Raw genomic sequence first — 20,901 nt, 5'->3', positions numbered from 1 at the left:
TCTATCCCATCTATCCATCTATCTATCTATCCATCCATCTAATACATCTATCTATCCATCCATCTATCTACTATCCATCTATCTATCCATCTATCTCTCTATCCATCCATCTATCTACTATCTATCTATCTATCTATCTATCCATCCATCTATCTATATCTATCTATCCATCCATCCATCCATCCATCTATCTATCTATCATATAGAATGAATGCAGCAATATTTTGTTGTTTTCTTAAGGCATGATGCAGTTGAAACAAAAGGTTTTCTCTCTGCCAGGGGATCATGTTTTTTCGAGTGTGCATTTCCAGTTGTAACCTCTCATCCGGCTCTCTGTCAGGAATGTAGGTTTGTGGTTAGAACACGTCTTAAAACGGATCAAAATGTCCCTGACCTCTCAGCTGCAGGAGCACAAATGTCCTCTGACTGTAATTAAAACACAATAAAGACGTTTGCAGGCTTCGCAAACAGGAAGTATGCAGCTTTCTGTTATACAGGTTTTATACGAAATTGAATAGCATTATAAACCTTAATATATAAAATAGTAGTTAGTATTGGAGAACACAGTCCGGTTTCTGAGTTATTGCAGCGTATCGTCTGCATGCGCTAACGTTCTTGCAACCTGTTGCTCCTGCTAGATTTGTACTATTTTCAACTTGCTCTTATTTAATCTTACTTATTTTCTCTATGAGTAAAATAATATGCTGTGCCACCTATAATCTTATTTTGTAGAGCGATTACGTTTTTTTTTTTGCCGTTGAGTTGCAGCTGTTGTGCATCCAGGCCACTGGGAGAAGCTAATCACGCTAAATCCAGTTAGCATAGTCTCACACTGAAATCTGGAAAGGACACAGAGGATGCAGAATAAACCAAAGAGACGAAGAAGGAGAGCTGGATCCAGATTTATATTGAAAAGGAGATATAAGCCCCTCTCATCATGGGCAACGTAAGATAACTTGCTAAAGAAATGGACGAGCTAACGGCGTAAACTAGGATTCAGACGGAATATCTGGAGTGCAGTTTACGTGGTTTACGGAAACATGGCTGCACCAGAAAATATCTGACAACAACGTTTCCATCGAGAGCTACACCATGTCTTCACCATGAGTCTTCAGAGGGTCTTAAATGCTAAAAACTTTGATATACACGTTTTCTGCTCCGGTATAGTTCCTGTGAAGTGAATTGACTACATGTAGTTTAAATACCTGTAGCACTTTGGGAGCTTTGGATACAAAATACCCATTAAATGTTAGGTAACACTTTGCAAATGCCATCGCTGAGCAAACTGATCCTGGGTCTGGATGAGAACACATGATGGCAGCCTGCAGCGTCCCTGAGTCCAGCTGTCAGCGCTGACCTTTTCCTCCCAGACAAGAAACCAGCGCAGAGCAGGGACCCCCCCAGTGAACACAATTAAACACACACAGAAACACAATGAAAGGCATGCAAACCAACACACTTTAAAGGTTTCCTATCATGCTATTTTTAGGCATATATTATGGGTCTCGGATATATCAAAACATATATAAAAAACATGTCTAATGTTTGCTCCGTTGTAGCCCCGTTTTTAGATATTTGGGTACAGAGGAAAAGAGAGAGGGTTTTATCTTCTGACGCTTTGTGATTCTCCTGACACATATTTATGTTTAAAAGTCATCAAAAAGTGCATTTTACAAGATAGGAGACCTGTCAGGATTCTCATGTCACGGTTGTAGTTTTGTATGTTATGGGTGTTTTCCTCTTGGTGTATTGTCTGGTCCCTCTCTCTGTGTTTCCCCCTGTCGTTAGTTTCCCTGCTGTGTCTAGTTGTCTGATTGTGTTCACCTGTTGCCCTTGTGTTTCTCCTCCCCTGCCCGGCTGTGTCTCGTCTCGTGATTACCCCTCCCTGTATTTAGTCTCTTCTTGTGTTCAGTGTTGGCTCGTCTTTTGTTTGTGACTGAGTTCACCGGTGAGTGTTCTGTTTTGTCCAAGTTATTATTTTATCCTTGAAATAAAGGCAATGTCAGTGTAATCTGCATTTGGGTCCTGCTTGCGTCACCCATCGTAACAAGACCTTTAAACCACACAATCACACAAAAGACAGTAGAGCTTGCAAACAGACGCTATTCTACAGTTCTCCTTTGTACACAACACAGACTCCAGGGTCCACCAACACCACCTGCAGATACAAATGACTTCAGAAAGCCTTCTTCCTGCAAGCTCCCCTCACCTCAGAGGATTCACTCACACACAGAGAGATCCCCTACTATCACTGCACACAACTAAGTGGTCTAAAAATAAGAAATATAACAGATACAAAACACCAGAGCATCGTTCTCTGCACAACCTGTAAACAAATCTTGCAGCTACTCTTCTCTATTTAACACTGAAGACTGCTCTTTGTAGTAGTGACAATGTAGAGCTAATGAATTATACAATACAACACTGTTAATGAAACCACTTGTTTCGTAAAGTGGGTAAATGCATCGTCCTCTTGCACCTAAAGCAGCATTTAACACACATTAAACATGCTGTATGAGGCAAGTGTATGTATAGCACCTTTCAACACAAGGCCATTCAAAGTGCTTTACAATAATGAAAGACATTAAGAGATAGTGCCGCAGAAACATATTATATAATGGCACTTAAAAACACTCATTTAAAAGCAAAGATAATCAAATATGAATAACACAGGTACATTCATAAAAGTTACAGTGCAGTCAGTGAGATATGAATAGTTCAATTAGAAGCAGTGCCAAAAAGCTGAATAGATCCCTATGGGAGCAATATTTCAACAGACAGAGGCAGAGGTGGGAAGTAGTGGAGTACAAATACTTCATTACTGTACTTAAGTACATGTTTCTGGTATCAGTACTTTACTCCACTACTTATATTTCTGACGACTTTTGACTTTGACTTCTTACATGTTGAACTCAAATACCTGTACTTTCTACTTCTTACATGTTGAACCCAAATACCTGTACTTTCTACTTCTTACATGTTGAACCCAAATACTTGTACTTTCTACTTCTTACATGTTGAACCCAAATACCTGTACTTTCTACTTCTTACATGTTGAACCCAAATACTTATACTTTCTACTTCTTACATGTTGAACACAAATACCTGTACTTTCTACTTCTTACATGTTGAACTCAAATACCTGTACTTTCTACTTCTTACATGTTGAACACAAATACCTGTACTTTCTACTTCTCACATGTTGAACTCAAATACCTGTACTTTCTACTTCTTACATGTTGAACCCAAATACCTGTACTTTCTACTTCTCTCATGTTGAACTCAAATACCTGTACTTTCTACTTCTCACATGTTGAACTCAAATACTTGTACTTTCTACTTCTCTCATTTTCCAAACAGCTGGTTCCTTTAGTCTGAATGTGTGTTTGATGCGTGATCATTATTCTTTAGAGTCATTGCGTGCCTATTGATTTGAACACGATCCGTGTATCCATCATTTCCTGGTCTTCTCTAAAGAAGAGGGACCAATGGAAACGTTGTCATGTTGCCGTTGTTCAGCATGGAAACATTCATTAGCTAACAATGACATTATTGTTCTATTAATATAAAGGGAGGTCAGGTACTCTTTAAAACAGCTGCTAGTTATGGGTACTTTTTACTGAAGTACATTTCAAAGCCTCTTTACTTTGACTTGAGTAAAGAACTTTAGTCAGTACTTCTACTTTCACCAGAGTACTTTTAAACACGAGTATCTGTACTTCTACTTGAGTAAAGGATGTGTGTACTTTTGCCATCTCTCTGAATAACCCACACAGACTCATCATACATGCATTGTTGAGCTGTTGTACCTGAGATCTCCTCCAGGCACTGTTTGGCGGTCTTGCTGTAGACCAGCTCCCCCTTGGTGGGGCTGAGGCAGGGCTCTGCGGGGGCCATCATGGTGCAGTCGTTCTCTGAGAAAGTCCTGCAAGGAATCGAGAACAAAAACAACAACACAGCAGTTAGAAAGGCAGGCGGAGGTGTCTGCTAAACTCAACTACAGTCATTTCTAAGGAGCCATGAAGGGAGTGTTTCCTGGAAGAGCTGCTCCGTGTCTTATTCACTCTTTCGCTTTAAAAACAATGCAAGGAAATGTCATTTAGCTAAAGAAACCTGTTTAAAAAGCGATTAAAAGGAATATTTTACCCATAAAGGGAGCCAAGCAGGTTCAAATACATGTCAAATAATAATTTCCTGCAGGATTTGACAACGGATTTGTATGTATTTGTGTGTATTATGTATAATATTGTCTAACAATGTTTTTTTGGATGATCCTCGTGAAGGAATTTGATATTATTTTACTAGAAAATGTGTATAAATATAAACGTTTATTTATTCCATTATCTTAACTGTCAATTATTGGCCTCAGTTGAAGTCCATTATTTGTTTTGAGCTCTATTTCTCCTCGATGTCGCTGCTTCGAAAACCTCTTTTAAAGTACGTACTATATACATTTTGTATTTATAATGGGAGGCGTGTTGCGTAGTGGATTAGTGTGTTGGTGTTCGGATCAGGGGGTCACAGGTTCAAACCCCACTGCACTCAGCATGTCGTTGTGTCCCTGAGACACTTCCCCCCAAAGTGCTCCTGTGGGGATTGCCCACAGTATTGAGTGTGTGAGTCGCTTTGGATAAAAGTGACATGTCATGTAAACAAATGAACTGTTTCTTTAACATATGCTATGCTCCCAGGACTCATTTCAAAATCTTGTGTGTGTGTGTGTGAGCATCATAAATCCTGCACACTGACTGCAGCACAGTGCTATCAACCAACACACAATAAATCTGGCAGAGGCCACAACTTCAGGGGGGAATACAAGAGAAAGCAAACGAGAGAAAAAAGCTTAATTAGGCTGAAAGTGATGGTAAATTGTAGAACGAGAGAGGCCTGCACGTTGACTGTCTGCACGCTGAGGGGGGCGGCTGTATTGCAACATAAGAAGAGGACAAAGATCTTAAGAAATGCTCTCACAAGGAGATTTCTCGGCACAGAGGACACTCATTTCAACTCAAATATCGCTTCACTTCAACAGTTATTTGTGATTATGTGAGCCGCGTGTGCTTTTAGTTTGAGGTTTGCCACTATCAGTCACTATCAACCCTGGATTAATGGACGCGGCAGTTTTAACTGGCTGAATGTGTGGGATTAAAGTAACGCTCAGTGTGGCAGAGCTGACGGTGCACAACAGAGACGGAGAGGAGCAACGGCGTGAAGGATTAACATTTAATAGGATTTTTAAATCTCTTTCTCTTGAACGCAGAGACTTTGGAGGCTTCTCTTCTGTTCCCCTGGATTACCTCTAATGTTTTAAGAGAACATCGTCCCTTCTGGGCAGATTCACCTCACTTCCTGATGGCTGTAACACCAGGGAGTCACATGCGACATACTGTCACACCGGTTGAATGCAGAGAAGGGTTGGTGCCAAAGTCTGATTTCTTACTTTAAAGATGAAACCCAGACAGTTGAATAATAGGCCGTGGCACTTGTCAGGCAGCGGGTGTTTGTTCTGTAATGACTGTGAAAGAGATGCGGAGGCGAGAGCAACATGAACACAAAGCAGCAGCTGATCATAGAGAGAGAGAGAGCCAGGAATATTCCTTATGTGTTGATGTGCAGGTAGGACGAGAAAACGATGTGTGTCGGACAGATGGAAATAAACAACCAGAACAATACAAGCAATTGTGGCGCAAAACGTTCTTTTTTGCTTTACTATGAAACCGATTTGATTCCTTTCATTTAGGAGTGACACATTATGATATACACCTGAACATCAGCAGGAGAGGACTCTTTAAACTAGAGACACTACATACTGATATACACCTGAACATCAGCAGGAGAGGACTCTTTAAAGTGGAGACACTACATACTGATATACACCTGAACATCAGCAGGAGAGGACTCTTTAAACTAGAGACACTACATACTGATATACACCTGAACATCAGCAGGAGAGGACTCTTTAAAGTAGAGACACTACATACTGATATACACCTGAACATCAGCAGGAGAGGACTCTTTAAAGTAGAGACACGACATACTGATATACACCTGAACATCAGCAGGAGAGGACTCTTTAAAGTAGAGACACGACATACTGATATACACCTGAACATCAGCAGGAGAGGACTCTTTAAAGTAGAGACACTACATACTGATATACACCTGAACATCAGCAGGAGAGGACTCTTTAAAGTAGAGACACTACATACTGATATACACCTCAACATCAGCAGGAGAGGACTCTTTAAAGTAGAGACACTACATACTGATATACACCTGAACATCAGCAGGAGAGGACTCTTTAAAGTAGACACACTACATACTGATATACACCTGAACGTCAGTAGGAGAGGACTCTTTAAAGTAGACACACTACATACTGATATACACCTGAACATCAGCAGGAGAGGACTCTTTAAAGTAGAGACACTACATACTGATATACACCTGAACATCAGCTGGAGAGGACTCTTTAAAGTAGAGACACTACATACTGATATACACCTGAACATCAGCAGGAGAGGACTCTTTAAAGTAGAGACACTACATACTGATATACACCTGAACATCAGCAGGAGAGGACTCTTTAAAGTAGAGACACTACATACTGATATACACCTGAACATCAGCAGGAGAGGACTCTTTAAAGTAGACACACTACATACTGATATACACCTGAACGTCAGCAGGAGAGGACTCTTTAAAGTAGACACACTACATACTGATATACACCTTAACATCAGCAGGAGAGGACTCTTTAAAGTAGAGACACTACATACTGATATACACCTGAACATCAGCAGGAGAGGACTCTTTAAAGTAGAGACACTACATACTGATATACACCTGAACATCAGCAGGAGAGGACTCTTTAAAGTAGAGACACTACATACTGATATACACCTGAACATCAGCAGGAGAGGACTCTTTAAAGTAGAGACACTACATACTGATATACACCTGAACATCAGCAGGAGAGGACTCTTTAAAGTAGAGACACTACATACTGATATACACCTGAACATCAGCAGGAGAGGACTCTTTAAAGTAGAGACACTACATACTGATATACACCTGCACATCAGCAGGAGAGGACTCTTTAAAGTAGAGACACTACATACTGATATACACCTGAACATCAGCAGGAGAGGACTCTTTAAAGTAGAGACACTACATACTGATATACACCTGAACATCAGCAGGAGAGGACTCTTTAAAGTAGAGACACTACATACTGATACACACCTGAACATCAGCAGGAGAGGACTCTTTAAAGTAGAGACACTACATACTGATATACACCTGAACATCAGCAGGAGATGACTCTTTAAAGTAGAGACACTACATACTGATACACACCTGAACATCAGCAGGAGAGGACTCTTTAAAGTAGAGACATTACATACTGATATACACCTGAACATCAGCAGGAGAGGACTCTTTAAAGTAGAGACACTACATACTGATATACACCTGAACATCAGCAGGAGAGGACTCTTTAAAGAAGAGACACTACATACTGATATACACCTGAACACCAGCAGGAGAGGACTCTTTAAAGAAGAGACACTACATACTGATATACACCTGAACATCAGCAGGAGAGGACTCTTTAAAGTAGAGACTCTACATACTGATATACACCTGAACATCAGCAGGAGAGGACTCTTTAAAGTAGAGACACTACATACTGATATACACCTGAACGTCAGTAGGAGAGGACTCTTTAAAGTAGACACACTACATACTGATATACACCTGAACATCAGCAGGAGAGGACTCTTTAAAGTAGAGACACTACATACTGATATACACCTGAACATCAGCTGGAGAGGACTCTTTAAAGTAGAGACACTACATACTGATATACACCTGAACATCAGCAGGAGAGGACTCTTTAAAGTAGAGACACTACATACTGATATACACCTGAACATCAGCAGGAGAGGACTCTTTAAAGTAGAGACACTACATACTGATATACACCTGAACATCAGCAGGAGAGGACTCTTTAAAGTAGACACACTACATACTGATATACACCTGAACGTCAGCAGGAGAGGACTCTTTAAAGTAGACACACTACATACTGATATACACCTTAACATCAGCAGGAGAGGACTCTTTAAAGTAGAGACACTACATACTGATATACACCTGAACATCAGCAGGAGAGGACTCTTTAAAGTAGAGACACTACATACTGATATACACCTGAACATCAGCAGGAGAGGACTCTTTAAAGTAGAGACACTACATACTGATATACACCTGAACATCAGCAGGAGAGGACTCTTTAAAGTAGAGACACTACATACTGATATACACCTGAACATCAGCAGGAGAGGACTCTTTAAAGTAGAGACACTACATACTGATATACACCTGAACATCAGCAGGAGAGGACTCTTTAAAGTAGAGACACTACATACTGATATACACCTGCACATCAGCAGGAGAGGACTCTTTAAAGTAGAGACACTACATACTGATATACACCTGAACATCAGCAGGAGAGGACTCTTTAAAGTAGAGACACTACATACTGATATACACCTGAACATCAGCAGGAGAGGACTCTTTAAAGTAGAGACACTACATACTGATACACACCTGAACATCAGCAGGAGAGGACTCTTTAAAGTAGAGACACTACATACTGATATACACCTGAACATCAGCAGGAGATGACTCTTTAAAGTAGAGACACTACATACTGATACACACCTGAACATCAGCAGGAGAGGACTCTTTAAAGTAGAGACATTACATACTGATATACACCTGAACATCAGCAGGAGAGGACTCTTTAAAGTAGAGACACTACATACTGATATACACCTGAACATCAGCAGGAGAGGACTCTTTAAAGAAGAGACACTACATACTGATATACACCTGAACACCAGCAGGAGAGGACTCTTTAAAGAAGAGACACTACATACTGATATACACCTGAACATCAGCAGGAGAGGACTCTTTAAAGTAGAGACTCTACATACTGATATACACCTGAACATCAGCAGGAGAGGACTCTTTAAAGTAGAGACACTACATACTGATATACACCTGAACATCAGCAGGAGAGGACTCTTTAAAGTAGAGACACTACATACTGATATACACCTGAACATCAGCAGGAGAGGACTCTTTAAAGTAGAGACACTACATACTGATATACACCTGAACATCAGCAGGAGAGGACTCTTTAAAGTAGACACACTACATACTGATATACACCTGAACGTCAGCAGGAGAGGACTCTTTAAAGTAGACACACTACATACTGATATACACCTTAACATCAGCAGGAGAGGACTCTTTAAAGTAGAGACACTACATACTGATATACACCTGAACATCAGCAGGAGAGGACTCTTTAAAGTAGAGACACTACATACTGATATACACCTGAACATCAGCAGGAGAGGACTCTTTAAAGTAGAGACACTACATACTGATATACACCTGAACATCAGCAGGAGAGGACTCTTTAAAGTAGAGACACTACATACTGATATACACCTGAACATCAGCAGGAGAGGACTCTTTAAAGTAGAGACACTACATACTGATATACACCTGAACATCAGCAGGAGAGGACTCTTTAAAGTAGAGACACTACATACTGATATACACCTGAACATCAGCAGGAGAGGACTCTTTAAAGTAGAGACACTACATACTGATATACACCTGAACATCAGCAGGAGATGACTCTTTAAAGTAGAGACACTACATACTGATACACACCTGAACATCAGCAGGAGAGGACTCTTTAAAGTAGAGACACTACATACTGATATACACCTGAACATCAGCAGGAGAGGACTCTTTAAAGAAGAGACACTACATACTGATATACACCTGAACACCAGCAGGAGAGGACTCTTTAAAGAAGAGACACTACATACTGATATACACCTGAACATCAGCAGGAGAGGACTCTTTAAAGTAGAGACTCTACATACTGATATACACCTGAACATCAGCAGGAGAGGACTCTTTAAAGTAGAGACACTACATACTGATATACACCTGAACATCAGCAGGAGAGGACTCTTTAAAGTAGAGACACTACATACTGATATACACCTGAACATCAGCAGGAGAGGACTCTTTAAAGTAGAGATACTACATACTGATATACACCTGAACATCAGCAGGAGAGGACTCTTTAAAGTAGAGACACTACATACTGATATACACCTGAACATCAGCAGGAGAGGACTCTTTAAGTAACTGTTCCACACACTCACACACACTCACCTGTACATGAAGGGGGCCACAGTGGCAGTGTTTGGATGGTTGTGCTGCTGTTGTTGAGGAAGTTGAACTACTCCGTTCCCTCCAAGCGCTCCCCCTCCAACTCCTCCTCCTCCTCCCAGCATCCCAGTGGAACCAGAAAGTGCAGAGGTACTGGTGGAGGAAGTCAAACTGGTTCTTTTTGTCTCTGAGCCCCCGCTGGATCGCTGGATATAGAAACTCCCACCCTGCCCTCCTTTAGTCATCTTTCCTCTGTCGGCCTCTCCTCCTCTCAGGTTCCCACTGCTGTTTAACGCCGGACTCTGACTCTGCATTTGACTCTGAGGCTTGGCCGTCGTTGAGGTGGAGGAAGAGGAAGAGGAGGAAGGAGCTTTAAGTCCTGACTTGGGGATGCCGCTTGAAGAGTTGCCGCCATCTTTCTTTGACGGCTTCCCTCCCTTGGGGATGAGACTGGCGATTTTGGAGTTCTTCTTGTTTCCGTCAGTGGGCGACGACTCTTCTTTGGGCGAAGAACTGTCCTTAGAAGATTTCTGTCCAGATCTGCTGCTGCTTTTGTCCTCCCTGTCTTTGGACGATGCTCCTGTCCTGCCGCTATTATTGGCTTTAGAGGAGGAGGAGGAAGAAGAAGGGGACGTTTTGCTTAGTGCAGTGATGGATGGAGATGGGGTTTTTGTTGATATCTGATTTGCTGTAGAACTACTTCCACTGCTGTACGCCAAATTCGTAAATCCGTCCTCACCGTACTCCGACAAATCGTCCTCCTCCTCAAGAGACATTTCCGCCACAGATGGAGACGCTCGAGACGCTGATCTGGGGTTAATCAAGCGAAACTTCTCCAACATTGACCTCTGATGATGCCCACCACCACCGGCTGCTTTTGACCCATCGTGGAGGGCTTCAGGGGCCTCAGAGGGGGAGAGCGTGGGGCTGGAGAGCATGGAGGAGGTGGCGCTGTGCTTCAGATTCATGGATTTGCTTCTCCAGGATTTGGTTGGCGAGGGGATGGAGGAGGAGATCAGCTGCTGACCGCTGAGGCTACTGGGAACCGAGCCGCCGCCAGAACAGCTCCCGTTCATCCCGCCCGGCAACGGGATCCCCCTCAACGCCTCTGGAGCAGGAGAGAAGAGAGGAACAGGTGATTCAAAACTACGATTCCATGGTTATTAGGAAGAGGGTACAACTGTGGGCAACTCTTATAGGGAGGACTCTGCATGGGAGACTATTCACTACAATTTCTTTGAAACCACTGGTACCTGATGCTTTTGGGCATTAATGAACATCTTGCTGACAATTTCAGGACTGAATCTGTTATACGCCTGTTCATGCCGGGAATGACATCCCTTCTCCTGAGATTTCTTCTACTTTCGTCCATGCCCACGTGTCTGTCCATCCTCAGGTAATCCCTGATAAATACTGGACCCATCAAACTGACATTGTTTTTGTTTATTTATGACAGTACGCTCATGTCTGGCTTGGCTTAAACCAAACCTTACCTTGTCAGTTGCCTGCCAAACGTTTCGTCTCAAACACTGACATCCATGGCGGAGATCTACAGTCTTTGTGTATGTGTGTCTATGCATGCAAATATTTGATATATTCAAGCATTCAAAAAAGAGTAAGAGTGCATGTGAGAATAGTATCCATCAGTTAAATGGTATAATCTCCTCCAGCCTGTATGAGGAGTATTTGTGTCTGCAGATTCAAATGAACGGACACTGATTTACTGGAAGGAGTTCACAGGTTGGGAAACTCAGATGAGTCATGAATACTGCAAGTCATCAATCAGTTGTGTGTGTGTGTGTGTGTGTGTGTGTGTGTGTGTGTGTGTGTGTGTGTGTGTGGGTGTGTGTGTGTGTGTGTGTGTGTGTGTGTGTGTGTGTGTCCATCTGAAAGTGATTAAGACATGGGGAGGATCTTTTCCTTTGAGTTCATGTGTTTGTCCTCTCTTTTACCCCGTCTTCCCTCAGGGCAGGTTATCAATGTGAATCAAAGACGTTTCAAAACATGTGTGTGTTTCTGTGTGTGTGTGTGTGTGTGTGTGTGTGTGTGTGTGTGTGTGTGTGTGTGTGTGTCTGTGTGTGTCCACTCAATTAACCCCATCTTTAGAGATCCTGCCTGCTCCTCCTTGCCCAGCCCCAGAGGCTTTTTTATTTTTTTTGCAGTGCATAACACACTTTTCACCACATGCTGTTGCCATGGTAACAGACTCCTCTTCTTCTTCTTCTTCTCTTTTTTTATTTTCTCGCCTCAACGGCCAAGGATGACATGCAGTTTCTCCTGGGCGTTGGTGGACCCTTTGTGACACTCGCTGTGTGCAACTACAGATAGTATGACTATATGTTTATGTGCTTTGATAATTAGTTAATGATATACAGTTATTGTTAATAACACTCACATTTAAAAAAAAAAATGGGTTGTTGGGTCACTTCTAATATCCTGTACATCGTGTACATTATCATAAAGACCCTTCTTATTTAACCTTATCTGAATTAAGCAGCCACATAAACAGTATGTGTGTGTGACGTGTGTGTGTGTGTGTGTGTGTGTGTGTGTGTGTGTGTGTGTGTGTGTGTATTGACGATAAGATAAGATAAGATAGGTCTTTATTTATCCCAAAGGAAATGTTTGTGCCAACGTTACAACGATACAATAAACACAGCAGCATAATAATACAACTGTACAGTAACAGTGCAGTAAAAATAGCTAATTAAATAACTACAAAAAATATAGACGGTCAAAGAATTAACCTGTTAAACCCCGAGCCTGTTTTTCAGGTCTGAGGCTCAAAAATGACATTCCCAGAACAAATGACCATATCTTTCCTTCTAAAAGGGTTACATTAATAATCTTTTTTCTCAAAGTTATGATAAACCTGTGAGTTGGATGTAGAAGTGTCAGAATCAATATAGATGTTTTTATTTTAAAGTAAATTCAGATTGAACACAGTAAAAAAATGTAAATGATTGTGTCCGTCCAAAATAAAAAGATTACTTGTAGTGAAAACCACCCTTGAATGATGGGATGGTAGACTGAAAGCTTTAGGAATCCAAACTAAAACATATAATAAGTACCCTGTATCAAGATTGATGCAAAAAAAGTGACATTTTACCTTTTTAGAGAGATTTAGCAAAAAAACACTTCTGGGGTCATTTGGGTGGATTTGACCTATCTCTGGCCCCCCTTGCTCGATTTTGCTGATTGACATCTCTTTCTAACCGTCAGAGCCAATGGAATCGAGGGGAACTCCCACATACTCCTTATTTGGTAATGTGTGTGTGTGAGACTGCCGCATAGCCAAGACCGGAAGCTGCGATAACTCTGGTGGCTACCATTAGCAGCTATCTTTTACTCTCCGATTTTTACATACAAATGGAATTATGGATTATAAATGAAATCATTTTTTTATACAGAGACGTTAGAAACCTATGGATTAACCGATTCAGCCGCGTTTTTTCTCGTTTTAATGCCATTGAACACGTATTTTGATCAGATTGACAGCTACGGTGAGACGATCTCCCTAGAAGCTCCGTAAAGGTACGTGTTGTGATGTCTGTGTTTGCTTCCCCTGTCCGAGTTCAGATCACTCAGTGATGATACTATATACCTAAATAATCTGTGGAACCTCAGCTTTAATCGGATATCTTGTAAGTGCAGTTACGATAAGTAATAAGGGTACTTTTATCTTGAGTTCTGTGCCAAAGTGCGTTAGCATTTTTCGCTCAGGGGTCATTTAGATGCTTCTTATGAGACTTGTGTTTTGTTTTGGTAAAAATGGATTATATCGTCAGTTAGCTGAGATTATTTCCGTTAATCTGGTATAACACATTAATAGGTTCTTAAATATTAAGATGCCCTGAGACACTGTCGTGAGAAAAAGAAAAAAGGACCCGCCGAGGGGGTCCTTGGGGCTAAACATTAATATAAAAACTGTACAGTGACAAGAATGATTGATTAGGGCCAAAGAACGTAGTGGCAGATACCTGATTACACGTTATTATAGAACATTAATATAAATATGGCACATTTTTGTTCAGCTTTCACCGAGTTTGCCTCCTCATCCTCATTCCTTTCAACGAGGAGAGCTATCACCAACGTCCTTTGGTCCAATTTAACAAACGTGCCCTTTTTGGTGCTTCAATTAATATCTGATAATCGTAGGCATGGCAACAAGACAGCTTATGTACTTGGTGAGAGCTTTAATCCTGAAACAAAGTAACTCTAATGTGTTTACTTCACAAATAAAGACCTCTTTGCTGAGTGTAACACAACTACATCTGTTCCTGTTTAATTCATAACATCTGCATTGAAACACAGCATTAACTCTCACTGTGATAGCCACCTGTCAATCATAAACTAGCCCCGCCCTAATCCATATGCTGCTTTAGCGTTGTTTTACGGTTAATGGTACCATTTTCTAAATTTAAATGACGTTTTTTTGTGAGGTTATTAATCAAGACAGAAGCACCAGAAACATATAACAAATAAATGAAAAGTTATTCTGTCAAGCCACTTCCTTTTATCCTCTTCAAAGCACAACATTGACTTTGTTTTAATAAAAAAAATGGATTAGTTGTGATCAAAATGATGGAATAAAAGATTAAAAACATGAGAAAGATGGGGGGGAACATCGTGTGTCTCTGTTTCACTCTCACCTGCTCTCGGTTTCTGTTTCTGCCCACAAGGTTTTGTCTGCATTGCTGACATTTACCCACAATTGATTTTTATTTTCCTTTACTTTGGACCAAAACGCAGTTTCATCTCCCCTGCAGCGAGTCTTATCTCTGCCAAGTGAAGCTCGGTCTGCTGCAGGCAGTGTGAGGAGGACGAATACACCCAAAAAAAACCTTGAAAAGAAACTGATCGACTGAAACATTTATGATGCGGTTACTGAACAATAAACACATTTTAACACTTAAGCACAGGACTATTACATTCAGTTTCTCCATAGCATTTATCACAATTCTTCGACTGCCATTTCTGTCTCAATCAAAACGTAAGTGAGTCAAATTGTAGGATTTAAAGCGAGGGAAAAGGAAAAGCTGCCTGACGATTTATTTGTTCGTTGTTTTGTCCCTTTTCTGTCGGTTAAAAGTACGATAATTCAGACAGAAATCTAAAAGCAAGTGGACGTTTTGAGTACAATTGTGGATTTGGTTTTTACTCCAACGTCTAAATGCATCTCTTCTTCACCTCCATCACGTCCTACTGATCCTCCCTCAGCTCCACGGGCTGGAAACATGCTTTGAATGGGGCACTTTTATGCTTTTTGCCAGTAGTATATACAGTATGTGTATATGAGTATCTAGCTCAGGGGTGTCAAACTCAAGGCCCGGGGGCCAAATCCGGCCTGTGACTTCATTTTATGTGGCCCCACAAGAGCTTGCAAAGAATAATACGTTTACTGTACATGCCGATTTACAGAAGCACGTTGCCCATACACTACATATCCCACAATGCATCTCAGATTTGACTTTTTTCTCAGAATTTGACTTTTTTTCTTCTAAATATGCCTTTTTCCTTAGAATCGTTTTTGTAAATGTAACTTTTTTTTTTCAAATGTTACTTTTTTTCTCCAAATTTTACTTCATTTAAAAAAAAAAAATCAATTAATTTTTTTTATTTTGACTTTTTTTCCAGAATGTGGCTTTTTTTTAAAAATCATTTTTGTGACATTCTCACTGAAGAGACTTGCAATTATTTGCCCTAGACTTCTGCTTTCAGACGTAGTTAATTATGAAGTTATTACCCTATCCGATGAGGAATATAATGTAATATACATTATTTTATATATATGATATATTTATTTTTATATAGTCTTAAAGTTACAACCGGCCATAATGCTGATGTGGCCCGCGATGAAATTGAGTTTGACACCCCTGATCTAGCTACACACTTTAAAAGAAAAGTGCATTATATATTTCTATGTCTATTTTGAGATGTTTCTATTTTAGAATTGTTTATTTCTACTCTTTTAATTTGTGGTTATGTGCAATGACTTGTTTTGTTTTACTGCAACAAAACAAATTTCAAAATTGGGATTAATAAAGTACATCTTATTTTTAGAGTAGCCCACCTATTATTAAATGTGTCACATATTCTAAATAGCAGCCGTTTTGGAGATGTTCTCTTGTACTTTTAAAAATGAGTAGGGACGAAATTGGCCATTCTCGTACCTGTGATTAATGCCATGTGAGCAGATAGCAAAAGGCTGTTGATTAACTATTTGTTGTGAATAGTCGATTAGGTGTTAAATAAACAGCCTTACGCCCTAACTCCTCTCATAAAGCGTAATGACTCTGATTAGCTGCATCATGCCAGAGCCAGCAGCTGCATGGATTTCCCCCTCTGGTCATTTCTAATGTTTCAATATAATCCGTTATATCTCTGTCAGAGGAAACATCTGAGTGGAGAGAGAGAGTCTGTCTGAGTCAGCGCTGCCACCAAGTGGTCACCATCAACACCTACACACCATCCGAGCTTCAGGGAATGTTAAAGTGTGTGTTGTATCATGCAGAGGAAGAATGTAATAAAGTGCATTTACTTAATTGAATATTTGAGGCACCCAATATAAATACGATTTTAAAAAATGAACATAGTGTGTGCATGATTTAGAAAACACTATAAGAGAATAATCTACTCCTAAAACTCACCTCTTCAATCTGGCTTTTAATGTGTGATTGTTTTTGTATTATTTGACTTTAACTTTAACTATATATTTATTTGTTGTTCATTTCTTTTCTTTTCACTATATCTGTAAAGCGTCTTTGAGCACCTGTAAAAGCGCTAACAAAATAAATCTATTATTATTAAAAAGAGCTTTAAATAAAATATAAATATGATATACATTAAAAAGTGTGCCCTTCTCCACTACAAAGGGAAATATTATACTTATTACTCCACTACATTCATCTTAAAAATGAAGATGTTAACATAAAAAATACGATGTTTTGTTACAAATTAAACCAGCCAACAGTTTATACTTTACTGAAGTAACATTTTAAAACAGGACTTAGACTTTTGCTTTAACTGGTATTTTACTTTAGTGAAGGATCTGCATACTTCTTCCACCTTTTTTTGTATTTACTTGCAAAAACTTCAAAACATTCTCTTGCACTATTTTATTCGTTTTATTGGTTTCATGTCCTATATATATTCAGGTTATGTTTTTCATTGCCATATCTACACTGTAGCTACTATGCACATGACAATATAGCCTCTTGAATGACCTTTGTAGTTTTGTAATGATCAATTGCACTGATAAATACATGTGCAATAACTTACTTTAACTGCCTTGACCGTGTTGTTCTTGTATTTGTATGGTAATGTTTTGTAAGCATACTGTTCAATGTATCATAGGTCTAATTTATAGTCACTTTATATATTATATATTAAACGTTTTTAGCTTGTATTGTCAAAATGATGCTTATACTGTCTGTTATGTGTGATTGCACCATCGGGAGTGCTTGGAATTTCGCCGTACTCTGTGTAGTGACAATAAACGAATCTATCCATCTATCTTTCACATCATGGTACAGAGATCACAGATATGGCGTCCTCACCTCTGTCGTTTCCGCTGGCATACTGCAGAGGTTTACTCTTGTCGATGCTGTTGAAGCTCTGGCTGCGACGGTTGAGGTTGGAGGACCCCGAACTCCTGGAGGCCCCGCTGCCTGCAGCAGGAACTCTGGAGGGGCCCGGTAATCTGAAACAGAGGGTGTGAGGATACATCAATTTAAGGACTATAAAAAGTCTACATGACAAAATGTATTGGCAAGAAACAATTATTTTTTCTTCCGTGTGTTGTCTGCATCCACCTGAGATTTAACTTGACCTGCCTTTACGGCCCATCCACACAGCGGCATGCGTTGAAAGCTTCACCATTCACTTTGAATGGGGTGACGTCGAACTGCATTGTGGGAAGCGACGCGGAGCTTTGCTGGCGTGGCTCGCTGCAAAAGTTGAGCAATGTTCAACGTTTGAAGCGTCAGCCAATCGAATCATATGCCAGTACAAGCTCTAGCCAATCAAACCGCTGCTTGTGTGTCAGGGGCGGGAGATGCATGTGATTGGTTGTTGGTCGAGTTTCAGACACGCCCGCCGGAAAGCTTCAACGCACGCCGCTGTGTGGACGGGCCGTTAGAGCAGCTTTGCTTGTGGAGAAAGGCATTTTTTGTTGTAATTGTTCCTTTTCTGCAAACAATAATTATATAATTGATCACTCTACAGTTGGTCCAAGTCCAAGGCAATGTCCTTAAATGTCTTGTTTGTCAAGAACCTACAAATATTCACTATTTCTTCATGAGAAATCACTTTACGAATAATCCGTTATCAAAACAGTGAGTCCTTATTATTCTGTCAATCGTCAAATTGGTTTGTCATCTTAATGTGCAAATCAACTCAAAAATCCGCTTTAAAAAGGGCTCCATTTGGCACAGTTCTTAATTGGTTTGAATCCTACTTCTAGGACAGGAAAAACGTAAGAAAGGTAGCATTACGTCAAAGTTGACAAAGTCATGCGGAGTTCCTCAAGGCTCAATCCTGGGGCCTCTTCTCTTTAACATCTACATGCTTCCACTTGCTCAGATAATGGAAAACAACAAAATAAATGACCATAGCTATGCAGACGATGAATGTACATAACCACTTCTCCAACTGCTCATTGAGTAACAAATGAATGATTGGATGTGTCAGAACTTTATTCAATTAACCCTCCTGTTGTCTTCGGGTCAAATCTGACCGATTTACTACTTTCATCAATCATAACTTTTTTGTTTTAGATTCGATTGCATTAAGGCTTCATGATATCCTTCACAGTAGACATTTGAACATATACAATTGCTGATCACCACTTTCGTTGAATTTTCGATGATTTAGTCAACTTTGTAACACCCATGGTGTTCCCGTTGACCGCCATAAAGAAAAGGAATTAGTAACCATCGGGATCAGATCAAACACACACCCACACAAACTCTAGATGTCCCCCCCCCCCTTATGTGACCATCCCCCCACATGGATCACACCTGGCACACACACAGAACAATTTGACACATGTCCCGCTCTTATGTGCCCATCCCCCTACATGGATCACACCTGGCACACACAATACATGTTCAGTGTCTGTTCTTTGTATATTTACTGCAGTTTTTCATGTGTACCAGTAGTCTGATACAATATTTACAGTTTGAAAGGGTGTTAAATGAAATGTGGTGATGATTAATGGTTTTTGTGTTAATGTAATAGCAGTTAAAAAACAAGACCGAACACCAAAGTAAGGGGGGGAAAACGAAGGCAATAGGAGGGTTAAACAAAGATAAAAACTGAGGTAATCATTTTTGGACCTAAGGAGTGGTGAATAATATATTGACTCCGACCTGAATTTCACATTACTATCACTTTAAAAATATGTCTAGGATTAAATAACCTTTGTCTCAACAGCAGCTCAGTGTTAGTGATGTAAGACGAAGTCTGAGAGCTTGAAGACAGTGTGAGTTCCCCCCTGTGTGTTGAGAAAGAACGAAGGAAGTGAACTATGAAGCTATGTGAGAGAATATAGATCGAAAAGTTTGATTCATGGCAGCTTGATTTATATACCTGAAGCCATTACTGGTGTAAAAGTAAAACATAGAAGTAGCAGAACATATAACGGCTCTTTATTCCTCCTACATGTTTACTCGTTTGTCTACCAAAGGCTGTCTCTTTCACACTTTTTTTCTCGACAGAGTCAAAGCCGTGAAGTGTCAAATATTGATTTGCCACGCTGCAGCTGGAGGATTTTCACGACCCTCATGAGAACACTAAAAGAATTATCTCATCAAAATTCTGTTGCTATCGTACAATAACTTTGCATTGCAATTTTTATGCCCTTGCAGATGCTTTCACCCATCTGTTTGTAAGTAAGTCAGATTTGGCAGCTGCCGCAAGGATCATAACAAGATTTACCACAACAATTTATATCCAACCGTTAATCTTTACTATTATGGTTTGATGTGATTTTTATGAACTGATTCCAGAGATTACATTTGATGCATTATTGTTTTATTATTCCTTCGCGTCGAAAGGAGCCAGTTGAGGTGGTTCGAGCACCTAAGGATGCCACCTGGGCGCCTCCCTAGGGAGGTGGTCCAGGCACGTCCAGCTGGGAAGAGACCAAGGGGTAGACCTAGGACCAGGTCGAGGGATTATATCTCTTCGCTGGCCTGGGAGCGCCTTGGGATCCCCCAGTCAGAGCTGGTTGATGTGGGGAAAGGAAAGTTTGGGGCTCTCTGCTGGAACTGTTACCCCGAGACCCGACCACGGATAAGCGGGAGAAGATGGATGGATTTTTTATTATTCCTTCATCCAAATCTTATTATTTTTGCTTGTTTGCATGCTGTTACTCGACTGCGTTAAAGCCATTTAAAAGACAAACCTTGTAGCTGACAGAAAGAAGGGAACAAGGTGGGAGTAAAAGTAGAAAAACAGGCATTGAATGAAACCCTGAATGCATCAGAAAGGCCGTGGGTGTTTCCATTCATAGCCTGGTCTTTGTCAATATTAAGAGGGCAACAAAAACCTTGAATAAAGTATAACATATTTGTGTCTCCCTGCCTGAAAGCTGTCGTAATGTCCTTTAACACAGATGATCGTTTTGTCATG

The 20,901-nt window shown here is 40.4% G+C and overlaps 1 protein-coding gene across 1 annotated transcript in view; it reads right to left on the bottom strand.

The window, feature by feature from the left end:
* Positions 1-3,809: 3,809 nt before the first annotated feature.
* The window catches only part of LOC117559902 (neuron navigator 3-like), a gene marked incomplete at both ends in the record, with an annotated part of 36,978 nt that continues 19,886 nt past the window's right edge, over positions 3,810-20,901 (bottom strand). The window contains 3 exon segments of the mRNA XM_034236617.1: positions 3,810-3,925; positions 10,270-11,374; positions 17,826-17,968. Coding sequence (XP_034092508.1) covers positions 3,810-3,925; positions 10,270-11,374; positions 17,826-17,968 — 1,364 coding nt within the window.

The sequence above is a fragment of the Gymnodraco acuticeps genome, unplaced genomic scaffold (assembly GCF_902827175.1).
Source record: "Gymnodraco acuticeps unplaced genomic scaffold, fGymAcu1.1, whole genome shotgun sequence".
NCBI classification, from domain to species: Eukaryota; Metazoa; Chordata; class Actinopteri; order Perciformes; family Bathydraconidae; genus Gymnodraco; species Gymnodraco acuticeps.
The sequence above is the reverse complement of the archived record's forward strand: the minus strand, read 5'-3'. Positions and strand labels throughout refer to the sequence as shown.